The sequence below is a fragment of the Furipterus horrens genome, unplaced genomic scaffold (assembly GCF_987537825.1).
Source record: "Furipterus horrens unplaced genomic scaffold, mFurHor1.1.pri manual_scaffold_3, whole genome shotgun sequence".
Taxonomy (NCBI): domain Eukaryota; kingdom Metazoa; phylum Chordata; class Mammalia; order Chiroptera; family Furipteridae; genus Furipterus; species Furipterus horrens.
This window is the reverse complement of record NW_028327173.1, coordinates 18,479,850-18,502,103: the sequence shown is the minus strand read 5'-3', so window position 1 is coordinate 18,502,103 and position 22,254 is coordinate 18,479,850. Positions and strand designations below refer to the sequence as shown.

The 22,254-nt window shown below is 34.6% G+C and overlaps 1 protein-coding gene across 14 annotated transcripts in view; it reads right to left on the bottom strand.

Moving 5' to 3' along the window:
* EPB41 (erythrocyte membrane protein band 4.1) overlaps positions 1-22,254 on the bottom strand; it is a 156,811-nt gene that overhangs the window by 73,391 nt on the left and 61,166 nt on the right. For 13 of the 14 annotated variants that reach the window (XM_090268957.1, XM_090268958.1, XM_090268948.1 and 10 more), the window contains exons 2-5: positions 11,461-11,938; positions 7,978-8,190; positions 5,529-5,633; positions 934-976 (exon numbers count right to left, since the gene is read on the bottom strand). In XM_090268957.1, the coding sequence (XP_090125083.1) occupies positions 934-976; positions 5,529-5,633; positions 7,978-8,190; positions 11,461-11,931 (832 nt within the window). In that variant the 5' untranslated portion in view covers positions 11,932-11,938. The remainder of the gene's footprint in view (positions 1-933; positions 977-5,528; positions 5,634-7,977; positions 8,191-11,460; positions 11,939-22,254) is intronic. The other variant, XM_090268953.1, reaches the window with a different exon arrangement.

The window sequence follows — 22,254 nt, the reverse complement described above, 5'->3', positions numbered from 1 at the left end:
CTTTAAGAAACAAATAAAAATTACAATTTGTTTTCAGATGATAAAGAGTTAAAACTTACTAATCATGATGAACAATATCTTTGCAGTTCCTAGAAGATTCCTCAAAATAAAATAAAATAAAAAGACATCTAGTCATTAATAGTGTGTGTGTGTGTAGGGGGGGGGGGTGTCTCTACCCTTAAGCCAGCCCATTGAGTCTGCATCTAGAAAATACTAATCAATATGTTTTTGACCTAGAAATATCTATTCCTAGGTACTAATTGGAGAAGGGTGTACAGCAATAATATATTCTAGAGGGTTTAAAGCTAGGAGAAAGCCACAAGGTCAGAAGGGTCATTGGCAAGGAATTTTTACTCTTCTATTTTTATACTTCAATTTGGAAAAGGAATGTTGAGAATGGACAAAAGAACCAGAGAGGGTGGGTGGGGTTGGGGGGAGCAATAGGGGAAAAATGGGACAACTGTAATAGAAAAAACAATAAATCAATTTTTTTAAAAAAAAGAACCATAGAGAGGAAAACATGAAGACAGTCCAGAACAATTTAAAAGGAACAAAATCAGGCAGCGTACTTCTTTCTAATTGAAGGCTACTACAGTTTCAATCACTACTCTTTTGAGAACTGACTCCCATATCCTTTTTCTCTTTTCATCTTTGTTCTTTTCCACCTTCTGTTTCTCTCAACTGTTCCTATCTTCCCCAACTTTGCCTAGTTGTAAAAAAAAAATCATCAAGATCTGACCTACATCTCAACAGTGTCCACTACTGCTGTATCTTTCTATTATGGAATCTCCTCCTTCCAGGGGGAAGGCTTTATCTCAATTTCAAAGCCATCTTCTATAGTCAGGACTCTAAAGTGACTAACAGCCAGAAAATGGTTAGAAATCCTCTGACCTACTAAAGGGAAGAACTATAAAAAAGGCAATGTTCACTTACCACGAACCTGCTTTTTTATTTCTTTGGCAGAGTCCAGCCATGTCTGTAAAAAGAAGAAAAGGCATTCACACAAATCTCCAAAACATAAATAAGAGAGTACCAGAATCAGGATTACTGATCATAGTCAAATAGTGCTTCCAGGCTAACGGCCAACCTACATCTCCAATATTCTTTGTACTCATTTCACATATCATAGTAATTTTGAGTAGGAAAATAGGGAGCCAGACAGTTGGGCTGGAATCCTAGCTCCACTACTTCCTAGCTGAGTGTCTTTAGGCATCTCTGTACCTCAGTTTCCTCATCTATAAAATAAGATAGTTGCAGTGCATACCTCAGAGAGTTATTGTGAAGATTAAATGAATATGTATATGTAAAGTTTTTAGTAAACAAGAAATGCTAAATAAGCACTAGATATTTTTATTGCACTATAAAGGGTAGTACAGATCAATAACCAGGATTATTGACATCTCCCAGATCTTATATTTCCCTCCAACTCTGACCTCCGGTCTTATTTAGCTTTTCTATGTCAGCACAGCACCCCATACATGGTTTGTGCTCAATAAATCTTTACTGAATGACTGTTTTGTTTCCCCTGACTACTCTTGTCCACACTAATCTCTCCCTTCACTGTTCTTTAACCCCACTTAGAGTGTGCCCACCACTGGGGTGGACCATGCAAAATAACGGTACTTGAAAAGAGCCTCACCCTTAACATTTTTCATAGGTTCTTATGAAAATTTTTAAAGACAAAAATTTCTAAATTAAACTGTTTAAAATATTTTATTGACATAAGATACATACAGAAAAGTACATAAAACACAAGTGTATAGAACAATAAATTATCAAAGCAAACATATAACACTACCAGCATCCCAGGAGCTCCTCCCAATCCTTCTCCATTCCCTCCTCTAAAATGTTTAAAATGAATTTTAGTGGTATTTAGACAAGAAGAGTAAGGTGTCCCCTCTTTACCCTCTACCACCAAGGGCAAAGCACAGGTGACCATCCGATTTGCCCCACCCAAGGAATGGGCTGGGCCACCACCATCTTATATTTAATTGTATACCACTTTAACTGTTACATAAAGATAGTCACCACAACAGACAGCAAGCACAGGAGTGATGACTAGCTTCCTTTATCTCCCCTGCTTCCACAATTAACACAGATGATTTAAAAATATGTTTAAAATATCACAATATAAAATTGTTCCATAGTATAAAACTAAGTACATATTTGTTTAAGCCCTGTCAGAAAGGGGGTAACCTAGGTCTTTCTGCCTCATCTATCATTAAGACCAAAGAATTTTAAGTCCAAAGGCAAGGAAAGACTTTAAATGTGCCAACTGATAAGTTTTGTGGAACCTCTGAGAACTATGGTTTATACCATGTAATCTAGAATTCTTAACAAAAACTGCTTGTTACCATTTTGGAGTAAACATCTCCCCACCATAGTGAGTCAACTACATATTTTCCATTACTTTTAAGAGAAACCTCCCCAAATAACCTGAAGCTGCCAAGTTTCATACAGAGATTCCATAAGCCATTCTATGATTCTGGGGCTAGAATTCCCCTCAATTTGACATAGAGAAGGCAAGCCCAGATTTGTGTCAATCACATGGTACCCCAAGGTGTAAGCTACCTTACACAACACATTATTGTTGCTTCAGTTTCTAGACCTCCAAATCAAAATCAAAAACAGTGTGTACAAGATAATAAAAATGAGTGTGCACAAGAATAGGTCCTTTTATGCTCAATTTAAATGATTGATTTCCTAGCATTTTATTTAGCCAACAAATATTGGAGGAATGCCTCCACATACTAGGCACCACAGTTACAAAAAGGAATTTGAAAGTAGCATTTGTCTTTAAGGAGCTGTCTTATCCAATGGGAGAGGTGAACACCAAACAATCAGCTAGTTCTGGGTGTGATAAATGCTTTAACAGAAATGTATGAAAGTCCATGCAAGAGCAGAGAGTATGCTGAGAGGAGGAGTGTGCTTGGAGGAGGTGCACCAAAATGGACTGGGGATAAGAGGCAGTTAGGAATTACTCCTCAAAAGAATGTTTGGGAGATCTACACTGAGGTTTGAAGGACAAACAAGAACTAGCCATGCAAAAAAGAGTTACGACGTGTACTCCAACATAGCTGGAGCACAGAGGCAAGGAGGGGAGATGTAAGATGGGAAAGGGACACAGTATCCCGTGCTAAGAAACTTGGATTTTATCAAGTTCTAGGTGAGGCGGAAGCCCCTTAAGGATTTAAAATGGAGTGACATAAACTTGAGGAAACAAGACTGAACACAGGGAGACCAAATAAGAGGTTGTTGTTGAGAATGATAATTGTGGTCCAGAACAGAATAATGTTAAAAGAACTTATTTAAGAAAAAGAAGATCAAAACTATGAACATTAAAATGACAAAAAACTTAACTGAATCTAAAAAACAAAAACAGAAACAAACAATGCAAACAACCAGGACAGGAACAGAATCATAGGTGTAGAGATCATTTGGAGGGTTATCAGCAGGGAGGGGGAAGGGGGATAACAGGGTAAAAGGTACAGGGATTAAGCATAATTGGTAGGAACAAAGTAGACAGGGGGATGTTAAGAAAAGTATAGGAAAGGGTGAAGCCAAAGAACTTATTTGCATGACCCATGGACATGAACTAAGGGGAAAGGGATTGCTGGAGGGAAGTGGGACACTGGGCAGAAGGAGGCAAAGGGGGAAACATTGGGACAACTGTAACAACATAACCAATAAAATATACTTAAAAAAAAAAGAGGCGAGCCGTGTCGGCCTTTTTTTACACAATCAGGTTTATATTGCTATTCAACGTTTATATTATGCACTTTTAATATCACTTTGTACATTAATATATAAATGCATATAAATGAAGCAATTTAATAGTTGCTTATTAAAAAATAAATAAATAGTGAAATGTACTATAAAGGAAACATTTGCTGACAGAACAGAGTATGAATGGCACCAACAAGGGTGAGTGTTTGCACCAATGTGGGCCCTAGAAGCTCAACTGCAGGTGGAAAGAATTTCCTTTGCTGAATGTCTGTAGATGAGCCAGCTTCAGAAATTTAAGCATGTCTGGTTCATAAAAAAATTATTTTCAGTTACATTAAACAAGTAAGTACTCAGTGACTTTATTTACATACCAAACTCAGGCATTCTCAGTTATTCTCAGATCAACCTTGGGCAAATACAAAAACATTCAATTTTATCTCACTGTGCTTGTATAACATAAAATACACTTCAGAGTATTTTCCTTGATTCATGGAAGAATTTTCTAGCTCAACAGTGGCAGGAAGTTTTTCACTGCAGTTCTAGGGATATTGTTTTGTTTTTTAGTTACATTGGATCTTTCCTTGTGATGGGAATTAGAGGCTTCAGTACAAGTTCGGCTTGGGTCTTTAAGGAGACAAAGTAAAGAATAAACCCTTAAAGAACAATATTGACCTAGTGCTGGTAGACATAGTTCTTCTGTCTGAACCAACAGTCATTCATAGAAGGACTAAAACTACTGCAGACTTCTAGAACTACCAGTACTATTTTTTACAAATAGATTTTATTTAGGCAAAGGGTAATTCCATTTTATATAGGATGCATTATTTAATTCAACCCAATCGATGGAGCTTGCAGTTGTTAAGGGATGTTGTCCCTCAACTTCTCTTAATATAAATCATCTTAGAAACAGAACCAACTAAAATGGTTCCTACATTTAGGCAGGCTAGATAGCTCTTAGTTCCTCCAATGCCACTTTCTCAACTCCATGCCATTCTCTCTCCACTTCACTTGCCCATTTTATCCTTCAGGTCTCATGGCATCTTCTATTTCCTTTTGTATGACATTCATCATCACATTAAACTGCAAGCTCCAGAGGGCACAGATCATGTCTACCTATTCGCAGCTATATATTTGGAGGTATAGCACCTCCAAATGCCTGTTAAACTAGACTGAAGTTTTCATCATTTGATTTTAAGCTAGATATTTGTAACTTTCAGTAATTGGTCCAGGAAATAATTCAAGTTTTCTGAAGTAAATACTTGACTTTTAACCTTTTTTACTTCCTCCATGTTCTCACACTTTCTTTTACTTCCTTTAAAGTTAAAAGTTACTGGTTTTCTTTTAGGCCGGAATAAAATGTCAGATTCATTGTATAATTGTTTCAACACTGTAGGAACTTTATTCTCTTTTATGATGTTACTCTCAAATTATAACTATGTATCATAATTATCCTATAATTGCAATATTGATAGAACCATCCACTCAACAAATATTTATTATGAACCTCCTACACTTAGATCAAATAATAATTGCATAATACATAGGTATTGGTATGTACTTGCTAATCAGGACATCATAGCTCTGTACTTCCCCTGTCTTTTTAAAATAAACAGTAGATACTTTCAATGATGAAAGAACATACTAGCAATGATTTTTTTCCTTTAAAATGTTCATTCTAGAGAAACAAGGATAACTCTAAGTGCATTGTGTCTTGGAGAGGCAAACATAAATACATTCTTAACAACAAAAGAATTAAAACAATTTCCTTTTTCAGCTTCTTACATTACCAGCTGTCTCCTCACCTTGGAGGTTTCATTATCCCAAATGGCTAGACCAAAGTAGTCTTCTTCCAAAAGATTGAGGTGCTCACACACTCGTTTAAGCAAATCTTGTCCTTTTGCATGTTTCTGCAAAGATATGCATACTTTACTTGAGGTTTCCTCTTATCTTGTACGCATCATCAAATAAAATAAAGTGTCATTTTCCAATTTCCTCTTTTATCCTTGATCACTAACACTTTCAAATGTAAATTACAAAAATCTTGTTTCATAATTTGTCAACTTAACTATGCAACACACTTATAGTGGCTTGAAAACAGTGCTATGCTTCAAAGCAAAATTCCACCTTTCCTCCACCTACCACCACACCCTCCCCTCCATCCTAAACATGACACTCTTTACTCTTCGGTGCAGTATTTCCTGCAGCTTGCTATGGGCTGCTGCCAGTCATCATGACCACCTGAGTTAACTGAATCAATTGTTGACATTGACAGTTATTAATGGCTACGGAAATCATTAGACTCTCTATCATTCTCAGACCAAATGTCCCAAGAGAATGAACTATGTCTCAAGTCTGTTCAATCTTTTTCAGAAAAATGCATAAAATATAAAATTCTAAATATCCTGCATATATTAACCATAGCAGTTGCTCTTTCAGTTGTGCTACAAATCATTTTCTTAATGTCCCTTTACCGAGAAAATAAACCACTGCTAAATTTAAGTATTTGTATTCCTGTCTATAGGGAGGAAATGTCCTAACTTAGGAGCTAAAATTTAGGGTCAAAAAATCCTGGCTCATCCATACACAAGATAAACAACCTGAGTCTATTCAATTTCTATTTCTGAACATTAGCTTTTGTTTTTATACCTGTCCTACCTATTGACTGGAATAGTTGGAAAAAAATCAAACAGCTAATTAATGCCTTCGGAGAAAGATTTTTTAAATGTCAAAAAATCAGAAATAATCTTTTGAAACACATATGATATATAACATGCCCTTTTCTCCATGAGCTGAGTTATTTTTAATGACTATTAGTAATTCATACAGATGTTAATTCACTTTCAGACCTAACCCATTTATATTACACCATTTTCTCACCTACATTTTCACTCTAAATGACAGAGATGATTTGGGAATTCTTCACGTATAGGTCACTAACTCCGTTGTTTATAATTCCAAATCTAGAAGTAATTTTTTTTTTTTTTTTTTTTTTTGGTCAAAGCTCATTGGAAGACAAATTCTGAACTGTTATGGGGCTATTTTTGATCTTTAATTAACCATCTTAGAATGAATCTTCACATATTTTACCACAGAAATAATGTTTGACCAACTAATGTCTGCCTGCTACACACTCTACTATGTGTGTTCTAAAATATGGAGAATATGTACTTATAGCTTTTCTAAAACCCAAAGTATTCTGAATTCTCAAACACATCTGCCCTCAAATGTTCCAGATATAAGGGACACATATCTGGATCTTGGTCCAAATAGGAAGAATGAGTGTGGAATAGCTTTCCTCCTCTCTAAACTAACTAGTGGTGAGAAGCAGAAAGAGCATACCCTAGGTCTCCTCTAGATACCAGGTATAGTAGCTATTTTCAAAGGGCAATAGTTTATTTTTCTTGATTTATTTTTTAAAACTTGGAGAGGGAATACCTATTAATAAATATAGTATAATATTTTAGGCTATTTGTGCTTTGATATATTCGCATTTGCATATAAGTAATTCAATTCAGAAATAATTTGTTATAAACCTAAGATACAAGTATACATGATTCTTATTAATAAAAGCTATTATTAGTAATAATAACTTTTATATCAAGCATATAATTGATAATTACTGCTCTAGTTAAAAAAATAACTAATAGATTTTAAAATATTTTAACTTGCACTGAGGGAGCAAAAGATTAAGTAAATAACTGACATTTTTATTCAATCTTGATTTAATTTCTTATTCTTTCAAAAAATAATAGAGAATTTTAAGAAACGGTATTACTTGATTTAAACTTTTTTATATCCTATCTCATGGGGATAAAGAAATACATTAAGTAAACTAAATTATATTAAGGTTTAGAGAAAAGAGCAGAAATGAACAGAGTAATTTTTTTTTGAAAATACAATTATGGGGACAGCTGCATCTAATATCAGAAATTGAGGCTATCCTATGACATTTGTCATGGAAGGTCACTCCATAAATAACAAACCTACTTTTTAAAAAACAAAATTGTTTTGGATTATAAAAGTAACATGTGCTCAATTCAGAAGATTTGACAGATGCAAAAAAAAACTGAAGAAAATAGGTTCACTCAAAATCCTTCCACACCTCTACTTCCAGAAAAATCACTATTAACATTTCAGCCCACAGAAATAGTCATTATACTGGGTCTTGTCTCAGGCCATGGCACCACTTACCCCACCCTACATGAAATAGTTTGTAAGAATTCTGACAACTGAAACTTAAAATGCACTCACTTCCACAACACATTCATAAACAGTGTCATCCAACAAAGAAACCTTGCAATGCATGTTTCTGTGTCTTCTGATTGATTTCTGGGAAGCTTTTATTTCTTCTTCTGCTTTTGTTTCAGGACTTTCTTCTTTCACTTCTATTTTAGAGCACTCTTCAACTCCTCCTCCTTCCTTAGTTTCAAAATCTGTATCGTCTCTGCGTTCTTCCTGAGCAGGCTACATATACATGACATCACCAAGTCAGTAATACAGACAGTTCACAAAACATTCTGTATACATGTCTACCTATAATAATGCTACCAATAAAAGCACTAACTGAAGCAGAAAACTTGTTGAAACAAATATAAGTGATCTTAAGATTAAATAATTACTTTCCTATAAAAGAGATTACGGTCTCCCAAAAGATCTAGAGACTATATTCTTAAATCTTCATACCAGAAGTTAGAATTCCATCTTTCAAATCAATAAATGAAGGTTTCAAGTAAACTAAGGACACAAATCTGTTGCTTTCAGCATTATATATTCTTCCTGATTATGCCATGATACATTTTTAAAGCCTATCAGAATTTTAACATTTCTGCACCATGCTCCTCAATTTTAGCAAGGTGGCCTAATGAATCGTAAAATAAGATGTGATTTGTCACATATTCTAAATTTTATGAATGGTTAAGAGGGGTTTGGGGACCAACTTTAGAGCATAAAGCAACATATATAGTAGGCCAACAACTTTAACTACCAATTAGTTACTGATACCAGCTATCAATCATGATAAATGCAAAGGTCCAAAGAAGCAAGAGACAGATTGAAATCTGGGTTTCTTAGGGCCTAAACTGTTACGGGGCTTTTTTTTTTTTTATCTTTATCCACCTTAGAATGACTCTTCATATATTTTAATTTACAACCCAAAGCTATACAGGTAAGTGGAACAACATTTTGGAAGACTTTTACTTCCAGCACAACAAAATCGCTGAAGGATTCTTAATTAAACATAATTCCTTTCTTTTAAAAGAATACATGATTGACATTTAGGAAAAAGGATTTAATTATTTGGCTCCTTAATTACATACTGGAAGAGGTCTAAAAGGCTCCTTCCCAACTTCATGACCCTCTTAACATACAACCCTTCAGAGGCCTTTATTGGCTATCCTATCTATCCTATTCTTCACATCGGTATCCTGTGTGTTGCCTTCATAACATTTATTATGACAATTATTTTGTATTTGCTACATTTTTGTCTCCTCTGTTAGACTATAAAGTCGTCAAGAGTAGGGATCATGTTTGTTTTATAAAAATAAAGTGAACATTTACATAACAATTACAATAGGCTAGTTACTGTAAAAGGACTACTCATATGAAAGCATTTTATCCTCATAATAACCTCTGATGAGGGCACTATTATTATCGCCATTTGACAGATAAGAAGCTGGGGCCAGAGAAGTTCAAGTAACTTGCCTAGAATCATAGAGTTAATAAGTCACATGTCAGTCTGGCTCCAAAATTCATGATCTCAAACCTCTTCACCATTATTGCAGTTTTTACTTACCAGTGCATATTCAACTTAGGGCCTGGTATACATAGTAGATTTTCAATAAATATTTGTTTCATAAATAATAGTAAAAACTGACACATGGCTTCCAAAAAAAACCCAAGGCACTCTAGATGAAAACTATAAGGCAAACTCACTTTTTAAAAAATCCTGGATGGGATCACTCAAATGAAATTCTCCTACAACCTTTATTCACAAGGTTTTGATTGTAAATACTAGTTTCCAAAAAGCCCCAAAATAGATTTCTCCTTTAAACAATATCCTCTTGAAATTTTATTATTTATTTTGTTTCTTTTTCTTTCTCTGTAGATAAATACCTGCACACAATTTATCCCAATTCAGGATTAATGAAGTTTTAATGAGATTTTAATTAAATCTAGAATTTTGTCTTCATCAGTTTCAACTTCAGTACAAATGCTATGATCTTTAGACGAAATAAACCAACTGATTCACATGCTAACTAAAATGAGATATGGATCTTCTTCCCTACATAAAGCAGTGAACAAAAAAAAGCAGTTAAAAACCTCTTGAAATTACCAGGAATCCTGAAAGATGGTACAATTTAGCTCTTTCGGTACTCTTAAAATAATATTAACGATATTAAGGTATGTAGAGTTTCTTTGCCTTTAATGTTCATGTTTATTAATGAGTAACAATAAATAACATTTATTGAGTGCTTACTATATGCCAGGCAATGCCTTAAGAATTTTACATGTTTATCTCTTTAATCCTCATAATTGCCAAATGAGGTAAATACTATTATCCTCACAGAGGAGGAAACTGATAAAGCAGAAGTCTAATTTCTCTATGATTTGAACCCTCTAGTCTGATTCCATAGCCTGCATCCTTATCTGTTACACTATATAGTAAATCGTGTCTTCAATCTTGTTCCATTGATAGCAAGAATATAATTACAACTTTATCCTAAATTTTACTCTTAGCACCTTTAATATATAATATTTCTAGAAATACACGTAATACATTTTAGAAAATTCTAATAAAATTGTATAGTCCAAACCCAAAGCCTATAATAAAAATATGACTTAATACTTTTACTATGCAGATAATGCTCAGATGCTTCAAAAATAAAGACTGAAAATTTCCCAATGTTTTTTGGATAGATGAACAAATTCATAACTCATGTTTAAGTTTAACTACACTGTAACACAATTAAGACCTCAAATTACTTTATATTACAATGGTGATATAAAGAGCTAGACTTCCTCATCTGTTTCTTACACTCTGTGGTAATATAATCTAGTTGGAGAAGAAGATAAAAATAAGGCAGGCATGGCTCAAATCTATCACATACCTCTGAAGGGCCTGAATCTATCACATGACTTTTGTGAGACTTCCGTAAAAGAATCATGTCTGCTGATAACAATCCTATGACTAATAATGCCAATAAAATGAACTCTAAACCACCTGAATTTTTTACTTTTTATTAAAAATATGGACTTGTTCCACTGTTACAGTAAAATGCTATACAGTCAGAATGAAATAATTTGATAAATTATTTTCTTTGATTTTTTTATTTATACGATATAAATATCTTTAAAAGAATCGAGTTTCCATTCACTACATTAATTATTTTTAAAATTTTATTTTTCAATTACAGTTTATACACAGTATTATTTTGCATTAGTGTCAGATGTACAGCACAGTGGTAAGACAATGACATACTTTACAAAGTGGTCCCCCATACATAGTTATTACATTATTACATATAAATATATAGGATATTCCCTATGCTATACTTTATATCCCCATGACTACATCGATTTCTCTGTAGCAGAAACTCCAAAGCTTCATGTTACTTACTACTATTAATGCCAAGTCAACTGGCTATTAAGAAATAAAAACAAACGTTCTTAAATGAAAAATAACATGCCTAACCTACCTTCATTATACCCACCTCCTGCACATTCCCATATCCTTACCTGTGTTTCTGCACTGCTTAATGAGTGAAGATCCAAGGATGGGTCTGTTTTGAGTTCAGGTTCAGGAGCTGCAATTGGGGCCTTTAAAATGATCTCTTCATCAAGACTTGTTGCAAATTCTATTTCTTTCTGACCTCCTTCACCTTTCTCTTTAGCTGACTCTACTTCTTTGCCTTCTTCCTCTGAGACCTGAGATTTAGGCCGTTTGAGAAATGAGGAGAACAGCCGTGACAGGCCCCTGTTCTCTGATGTCCGCTCCTTGTTCTTGGTCAGGTCTTCATGGGTAGGAGTGTCTCCATTAGATGTTTTCAGCTTCTGCTCACACTGATTATCTCCCTCAGCTACTGCTTGAGAAGCCTCTTCCAGCTGAGTTTCTTGTTGGCCTGAGTTTGTAGTTCCCTCACCCTCTTCCTTCTGTTGGTGGTGGTGTGAATTTTCAGCCTCAGTCACTAAACTCTTCTCTGTTGTCATGATGTTGCTATTAAAAATAAGTTGGAAAAGGAAGCCTTATAAGCAAAACACATGACTGTAGGCGAATCCTAAATCATGTCAAGTGTGTCCAAATTAATATATTTAGGTATTTAATCACCAACAGACAATAGTCCATTAAACATGAGGCTTTCCATTAGAGCACAGAAATATTTACCTACACATCCTGAATCAATTATTAACGCCTTGGCTTGCTAAAGATATGCACATAGAGAAATTGGCTTAAAATAGAAACCCCTGAGGTCACCTTAGTGAAATGTATAATATTTTAAATTCAATGCTCAGAACTGTACATAGCAAAAACAGTTTTATCCTTCAAAAAAAGGATCTTTTTTGTATAATGTCCTCTGAGGGTACAGGTTTGCAGGAATTATTCCTCTATACCCCAAAAGATGATGATATTAAAGGTTCTCCAACTCTTTACTGTTCTTTCTCCCTATATTTCTTAGAATGCATAACTCCTATATTAAAAACAGCAAGTTAAGAATTCTGATCATTTATGAAACTTGACAACAGCAATGACAAGTACACAGTTAAAAGAATCACAAAAAAATTCCTTAGGTTTTCATCTTACAATACTTCCAGAAGTATCCCACTTTAAGTTCGTTTTCAAAAAGAGAATTTATTTATTTATTGAGAGGAGAAGGAAGGAAGAAAGAGAGGAAAAGAAACATCGATGTGAAAGAGAAACATCAATCGGTTGCCTCTTGCACGTGCCCTGACCAGGGACCAAATGGCAGCCCCAGCATGTGCCCTGACCAGGAATTCAACCAGCGACCTTTCACTTTGCAGGACGTCACACACCAACTGAGACATACCAGTCAGGGCCTGTTTTAAGTTCTTTAAGACCTTTTTCCTTCTAATAAATATGATCTTGAATGCTCAGCATTTTTAAGAGTAGGCATTTAAACTATTACAATGTAGAGTAATAACAGAAAAAATAAACAAAATAGAGAAGAAAATTAAGGAAGCAAACAATGCAATTGTAGGAGAGGAGGTAGGCTGTAGACCTCACATATTTCAAATCTGTTGGCTTCTAGCCACTTGCTCTCAAAATCTCAGTTTATTACACAAGCCTCACAATAACAGTCAAAGAGCATTGTCACACCTTGTTTACTAAAGAATAACCAACACACAAGGGAACTTTTGAGACGCTAGGCAATGAAGCTGACTATTGATCTTACACTTTGATTTGCCGTTAAACCTGAGAGTACTCCACTCAAAAAGCAGCATTTACATTGTCTTTACATCTGCTCCACACTACTTAGCTGAAGCAATTTATTTGGATGTTAACGATCCAAATTTATTAATTACATTTATCTCATTCCCTCCGCAGGCCTTCGCACTCGCTCTTCTCTCTGCTTATGATGTTCTCCTGGCTATTTGAAAGCTGTCGCTTTCCTCATCATCACTGTCTCTGCTCCAATGTCGCTTCCTTAGAAAGGCCTCCCACATACATCCTGGCTAAAGTAGTGGCCCTTCCTCCTCCAGACGGCCTCCCACCACTACTGCACTTACTATTATCTACAATTGTCCTGTTAACTTAATTGTTCACTGGTCTATTATCCTTCTCTCCCTTCCTCTCCCCCAGCTAAAATATAAGTTCCACGAGGACAGAGTAATACCTGGCACATTACAGGTCTCTGTAAGTTTGTTGAATGAATTAGTTTCAACTGAATATACCTGACAAATATAAACTGCAAAGTCATTCTCTAAATGTATTTAAGCAAATTTACTTCAAATGCATGATAATCATTTATTCAACAAATCCTTATCAAGCACCTAGCACAGGTCCTATGTTAGGTGCTGGGGATACAACAGCGAACAAACAAAACAAATAAGGTCTATGCCATTTATGGAGTTTATATTCTTGCTTCAACTTTAACCAGTATGAAAAATTCAAGAGATGTTTTATTTACAATATGAGCAAAATCTAAATGATTGTGTATAAATAGAACAAAGCAGTAAAAAGAGAAGGAAATTAATTTTATTGAGCACTATCAGGAGCATTAACTACGTTATGTCAATTAAGCCTTTCAGTAACCCCCAAAAGGGAAAGAGGAATCGCCTAATCTTAGAGCTGAAGAAATCTGAAACTCAGAAAGTAAGGTGCCCAAGATCACACTGCTAGTAGGTGATAAATCTATCACTTCAAGTGGTATTAAACGAAATAGAAGTATATTAAAAGAAAAAGTCTTTATGTTGGCTCTTACAGTATTCCCTCACCGCGGGTATTATGTTCCAAACCCCACCACACCCCCGCGATAGGTGAATATCCGCCAAGTAGGAACCTTACATTTATTTTAGCATTTATATATATTTTAAGGCTTTATAAACCCTTCCCACACACTTATAAACTGTTCCCAGTCCCTTATTAACCTTTCCCACTCCCTTATTAACCTTTTCCACACTTTTATAAACACCACTTATGTTCTTAAACATATTCTACACTCTTAAATCTACGTAACTTTAACAAGATACATATACAGTACCGCAAAATCCCACGATATAGTGAAAAATCCGCGATAAATAATTAAATATAATATTTTTAAAAATCCCGCGATACAGTGAGGCCGCGATAAGTGAACCGTGATACAGAGAGGGACTACTGTACTGCTAATCTACTCAAATTATTTTAAGTGTTAAAAATATTTTAAGTAATAAAAAATTTTACAAAAGCACATTTTTCAGTCTCATTTACTAAAGTCATCAAACTTACACTGCACTAATAAATAAGTAATCTATTCTTAATAAACACTACTTAAAACATTTACCAACCAACATACATTCTTAATTTGTTACCCCTAAGTGAAGTATACGTGTACTTAAATAAAAGAAATAAGATTATCTTCAATTCCTCCTTACATTAGGAGTAGGCAATTTATTTTTCCAGAATTCTTTTTCTTTAATCTCTAAGTAATCAAATGTGACCCAGAAAGAAAGTTTAGATATCAAATCATCAGTTATTCTAAAAGAGTAATGGTTTGATTTGAGTGCACCAATTTCTTTATACTTTCTTTGCAAAAATAAACAGAGGACAGGCTGAGGATTTTGCACTATTCCCATGGATTTCAGATATGACTTTACCATTCACCTGACTGAAAAGGCACAGGCACGACTTCTATAGTAACATTCCCTATACAACAGAGTTTATCTTACAAAGAGCTCTCTCATAAAGACCCACAAAAAATTACACATCATTTGTGAAAATTTCAGCAGATATGAAAATCATTTAAACCTCATTTTCTAACAATCTTTTACTTGTATCTTTCAGTAAATAAACAGTAACAGTATTTATTTGTCTGTCTTAAAATTTGTTCTTATAATTTTAAAAATAGAAAAGATTTTCTAAGGATGCTCCTATAATTGCTTTCACATAAAAGGGTGTCTTATCTCTAAGAAGGTAGCTGAATGAGTATAAGTACCCAACTGCGAAACAAAAACACCCAAATAATAACAGTTCATATGCTATATGTGTGTTTGTTAAACCTGAATGTGTATCAAATCACCTAGCTTTGTTAAAATACAGATTCTGATTCAGCAGATCCGAAATAGGCACCGAGATCCTGGGATTCCAACAAACTCCCAGATGTTGCCAATGCTGCTGGCCCACTGACCATATATTGAGTAGCAAGGCAGAAAAAATCAGTATTACTTTGGGAACATACTCAATATGCCTAAGAAGCAAAGACGGTAATAGCTACTTTAAGAAAGTGGAATATGAACAATGAGAAATACTTGACACAATAAATGTTCTACAAATGCTTGCTGAATTAATGAACAAAGCAAAGAATGCAACATATTTTATTAAATGCGGAAGCTAAACTATTTACATTTTTCAGAACTCATTTGGCTCTTAATCAAAAGTTAATTGAAATTTTTAACCATAGAGCTGTGGTCATTCCAAATTGTCCATGCATGTAGCTATGACACTTGCCCTGTCAGTATTCTTCCTATCTTCATTGATACGATCTCTTTGCCACATTTAGGAAGAAATAATCAAGACATGAATAAAGAATTAGAGAATAACATCTATCAGTGCAAAACCAATTCTTTTTGCCATATAATTAGACATATGTAAAAAAAAAAAGCTGCACACAAGAACAAATGAATACACAATATAAGGAACAGGCACACAAGCAGAAGGGCAAAAGAATTTTTTTGCAACATACTGAAACCAACTTCAGGTAGTATCATAAATGCAAGAAAACAATCTGGAAATCAGACAATGCAGTATGCAGCAGATGCCAAAACTCAGTCTATGCAATGAAAAGTAGATAAAAAATAAATTATTAAGGATGGTTTTTATGCATGCTCTTTCCAGCTATGCACATGGGTAGTGATGTAAGTAAGAGCCACAAAAACAAATGTAGAGAGGTGGGGAAAAAATATATAAAATGAAAACAATAAACCAGGCAAGTATCTCCTGTTAGCTCTAAGGTTGATCAGAATTAAACAAATAAAAAATAGAAAAAAGAAAAATTCTATGAGCCATTTACTAAAAGTGCAAACAAACTCATCCTGACAAATGTGTTATACATGCAGCCAAATTCTTCACATTACAACTGATAGAATTGGTAACCGGAGAAAAAGATACAAAGAAGGCAAGCAGTAAAAACAGGGTAAATGCTTACAAAAAGGCTTTTCCTCTATAAATAATACTATTTTTCATCCTGGATACAAAATCCAAAGGAGGCATCTGTTTATGTAATGTCAGAAAAAGGTCTTGTGATTTTTTAAAAAATCAGCACAGCACTGAAGACAAAGTAATGAGTTCCCATTCGGTTTCAATTCTAATCCTCCAAACCCCAGGAATTATACCCCATCTCAGATCAAAGATGCACTTGTTTTGACAATGTGTATCTGTTAACTTCGGGCAAATCAGATCTTTAAAAACTTGATACGGAGCAGACTGCAAGTGCTGGATGCTATCTTTCATCTTTTTTGTATCTCTAACAGTACAGTCAGTACTCCATTGATGCTTCTTGGGTGAAGAAGCCACAGTTTAGGCACCATTAAAAAAATTTCCCTTACAATCATCATTTAGGAATAAAGCTTAATGATTTAACTATTGGTAATACTATTCAAATTAGCTCACTGAATACCTATAAATGTTTACTGGGTGCTATGCATAAGGTTTTGGCTCAGCTCTTACAGAGGGACTAAAAGAGGACAATATACAATTCTTAAGGAAATAAGACTTATATAGGGCAGGGGGAAAGTAGGCTTTTAGTTGTGAGTACACGAAACAGTTTATTCTTGTATTCTTATTTATTAATGATTGTATTATTTTCTATATGAACTGTAAACCTACTTTTGCCCAAGCCTGTATATAAATAACTAAAACACAAGGCAGTACTTGGTGCTTAATCAGACAAGTCCTCACCAGTGGAACCGATTAAGCATCAAAGAAGTATAAAGAACTTTCAACTAGAGCAGCAATTTTCTACCGCTGTGCCACAATACCTGACTATGTAGTCAGGGACACTGACCTCTTTTCCCTTAGACTGTCAATTTTTTTTTAAATGGCTGTAGTTAACACAGCAATAGCCACCAGTGTGAACGAATCAAAATTATATTTGTTTTTTGTCAGATCAGCAAAAAATACATTCTTTTTTGTTGTGCTACAGAATTTTAGTTATTAGTTTATGTGTGCCATCAGATGAAAAAGGTCAAAAATCACTTAACTAGAGTGATCATAAAAGGCCATATAGAAAAGACGGTTTTAAAGTTATACTTTGAAGGATGAGTATAAGATATCAATAGAAACTTGAAGTGCAAAGGGCAGATGAAATTCCAGATATTGTAGGAAATCAGGAACTAGTAAGTCGTCAAGACTGGTCCAAATAGGGCTACAAAAGGGAAGTAGAAGGAGGTAAGGTTAAGAATAGAGTTACCAGACCCACAACCAAAATTACTCTATCCAGCAAAGCTATCATTTAGAATGGAAGGGCAGATAATGTGCTTCCCAGGCAAGGTAAAGCTAAAGGAGCTCAACATAAGCAAGCCCTTGTTATATGAAATGTTAAAGGGACTTATTTAAGAAAGAAGATCAAAACTATGAACACTAAAATGACAACAAACTCACAACTATCAACAAATGAATCTAAAAAATAAAAACAAAATCCAACTAAGCAAACCAGAATAGGAACAGAATCATAGGTATGGGGATCATTTGGAGGGTTATCAGCTGGGAGGGGGGAGAGGGAAGAAATGGGGAAATATGCAGGGATTAAGAAGCATAATTGGTAGGTACAAAATAGACAGGGGGAAGTTAAGAATAGTATAGGAAAGGGTGAAGCCAAAGAACTTACATGCACGACCCATGGACATGAACTAAGGGGGGTGGGATTGCTGGAAGGAAGGGAGGTACTGGGCAGAGGGGAGCAAAGGGAAAAAAATTGGGACTACTGTAACATAATCAATAAAATATACTTTAAAAAAAAAGAATAGAGTTACCATTTTAAATTAATTCTAGGTTTCAGTGCTGGGTGAAAAAGATGAAGGGATTAAGGGGAAAAAAAACCCTCAGACACAGACAATAGTATGGTGATTACAAGAGGGAAAGGGGGTAGGGGGGAAGTAGAAGAAGGTATGGGGGGAGAAAAAATTAATTCTAACTAAATTAAATAATAGTAGCTACCATTTTTTGAGCACCTACTGAATACCATATACTTCACCATGTTATCTTACAACCATTCTATAAGGTAGGTGTTTTCATTTCCCAGATAAACAGGTTCTGGGAGGTTAAAATTTTTCCTCAGATTATAAAACTAAGTCATGCTTTAATGAAACTATTAATATACTACAGGGTAGTGATTCTATTGTAAATCCCTAGGGTAGTATCTGTCTTTCTAAAACTTGGTACTTCAGATGCTTCTACTCCACTGTTTTCTGTTAAGAATTTATGAACAGGCTATTCATTTGGCCAAGACTACCTCTGTTCCCACCAGTTTCAAGACCCCCACTCATTTACATATTTCTCTCTTCATAGAGTGTATATAAAGATGGAATGGGGAAACAGGGAAAGACAGGCAAAGAGGACAGATTATGAAAGGATTTGAATAACATGCTAAATAGTTTGGACTTTATCCCAAAGGCACCGAAGAACTACTGAAGGTTTCTAAACAGTGAAGTGGGTAAACAAGTGAAGGCAGGAGAGGCTAGAGAAAGAAAGAAACTCAGCAAATGATTGGGTAAATTCAGGTTATCAGTGAATAAATTCACAATAGGAATCCCTAGAGAAGCTGAAACAAATACTGGGCAGAGAAACTTGAAAAGCCTTTGCAATCAAAGCTTAAGAACTACTGTCGACCTTAGTTTCTCTGGCTTACTCATTAACATGTTTCTCATTAACCCAGATGGTTTCATGTCTGATCCTGAAGTCAATTTTTTAATAAACTTTCCTTGACCCACTCTGATAAATGGCTTAATAAAGGAGGTACGGCCATAGAAAAGAGAAGGGAAGAGAGATGGATATCTCACAGGCATCTCAAAACACGTACCCAAAATTAAACTCTTGATTCGCTCTCTTTTTCCCATCCAGTAGCTCCCACCAGAACCTAAGCAACATCCTTGCCTCAGTCTTCTCCATTTTCCTCCCCAGTCAAATCTATCTGTCACTACAATAGTCTACCTCCAAAATACATTTAGAACCAGTCCACTTTCCCCCTCTCTACTGCTACCATTGATCTCCCTCACAGAACTTCTCTCAGTGTATAAGAACATACTTGTGTACCTGTGTGGTATCTGTCTTCCACACTGCACCACTATCATCTACACTGTCATATCCATGACAGAAAGGCTGTCTTTCCTTCCACAGTATACCTAGTGCCTAGCACAGAACCTAGTAATAAATAGCACAGAATACTGTAGATACTCAATAAATATCTGTTCAGTAAATGAATAAATATAAGGGAAAAGAATAACTTACGTTCAACCATATCACTTATACATATACTGGGTGGAGGTTTACAATTTGATGATAATTCATAAGAAAAGGATGGTAAGGTCTTTGTTGAACATGCTCCCGACATAAAATTCTAAAGTAGCTAATAATCTTTAGCTGCATTTCTAGATTTACAGTAACCAGAGAATTCATTTGACTCTTCAACATGTATTTTCAGAGAACATTATGATGTTCTGTGCAATATCATAAGCAGTGGGCTACAACAGTGAGAAGGGCACACACAGTCCCTGACTTCCTAGGCTTCACTCTTCATGGAACATGGAACATGCCCTGGCTGGTGTGGCTCAGTGGATTGAGTGCTGGCCTGCGGACTGAAAGGTTGCTGGTTTGATTCCCAGTCAGGGTACATGCCTTGGTTGCAAGCCAGAACCTCAGTTGAGGGTGCGCAAGAGGCAACCACACATTGATGTTTCACTCCCTCTCTTTCTCACTCCCTTTCCCGCTCTCTAAAAATAAATAAATAAAATATTTTTTAAAAATCTCAAGGTAGATACAAACAAAATCCGAAAATTTCTAGCTAAAAAGGGGTTTAACCTAAGACTACAGAATCTTATCTTTATTTTATCTTAGAGTTAATTCAATCTAACATATTTAATAATCTCTAAACTCAAGATATCCAAGATTTATTATACTGGTAAATTTCACTTTAATCAGAAAGCAACAGTAAATTAATTGAATAACAAATGTCATCTGATTAGAATATAAGTATGAATCATGGCCTGTTTTAACAGATATCAGAAGATTGGAACAGATGCTGTAATTGTCTCCCACCATTGTTAAACATGAAAAATATACTACAGACTGCCAGGAAGTATAATGCTTTCTCACACAGTTTTAACACTGGCATACAGACAAGATTTAGTGATGGTGGAGTATTTCAAACAACCCACTATTTGTGAAAAGCATTCAGTAAAATTATTGATTAAGCTTGACAACATTTTTCTCTCTCCAAAGAGAAAGGCCCTCTTATTGTATACTTAATTCTGAGCAATAAAGAATAATTTTTTGGTGACATGAACATATCTGGAACCTGGACAGAAAATAATTCCACAAAAATTTTTGTGTGTATTGAGAAAAGAGGTAGGTCATAGTCAAATAAGTAAGCTTATTATAAAGAAATTTTTTAAACACCTAAAGAAAAGTAAGGCATGATTGCATGACCAAGGATTCTATAGGAATATAGAACTTATAAGGATAAGGCAATTCTTGAATGTGAAGTTAATTCACTACATTTCACAGATATATATTAAGTTCCAGGTTATTTTCTAGGCCCTGGGGATATGACAGTAAAATTTTTTCTACACAATTAGAAATTTACAGAAAAACATGAGGAAAATATTAAAGACACAGTCATGAGCAGCAGGGAGATTATGGAGACATATGTATAATAATGTTTTAATAATAGCACTCCAAAAGAATACTTATAAAAATAATAGCCAAAAGGCTAAGGCCAACTAAAGATGAAGCTAAAAAAAGAACACTTCTAAAAAAGAAAAGGGTGATGGGAAGAAAGGTCAAACTCAAACTAAAACTTGAGAGAAAAACAGAATAGTGTTAACATTAACATGTGTCAGAGACAAAATTACCTGTGCTCTTTCAAATCAAATAAAACAGAGAAGAATTTACAACCAAAGACAGTTCAAGCTAGTATAAGTAACCTTACATATTAAAATGTGTTTATTTCTCCAGTTCCAGAAAAAAATCATATTTCAGAGTTCAGAAGTAACTTGCAAAATTTGATCTCAGATTCACTAACATACCAAGGGTCCTTAGCAAATTTACATTAGTTTGATTGAATCATGGTTCAAAAATATCTCAAGATAGAAAGATGGACCAAGCTCAACAAGGTGAATTTTAAAGAAATGTAAGGTTTCTGCATTGAAGTTTGAAAAATAATTACAAAAAATGGTAGAAACAAATATCCAGCAATCGAACAGATGAATAAATTAATAACAAATTCATAGGACAGAAACTACAGCAGTGAAAACAAACAAGAACTACACATGTGAGCACAGATGCATGCCTTCTTTGATGAAAAAGAAAGCATACTAAAGAAATATAACATGTAATATTGTTTATATAAAATTGAAAAACAAAATACATATTACATCTATTGCCTAGAAATAAACAGGTAACAAAAACATAAAGAAATGCATAATCACAAAACGTAGATTAGTGATAACCTCCAGAGACAGGGAGGGAAATGAGATTGCAGAGAGAGACTGCAGGGACTCTCAACTATTATGAGTGATGTTCTATTTTGTAAATTGGGTAATGTTTATCTCTTTCTACCTATTAAATATTTTTCAACAAAATTTAAAAGAATTACGTAATTA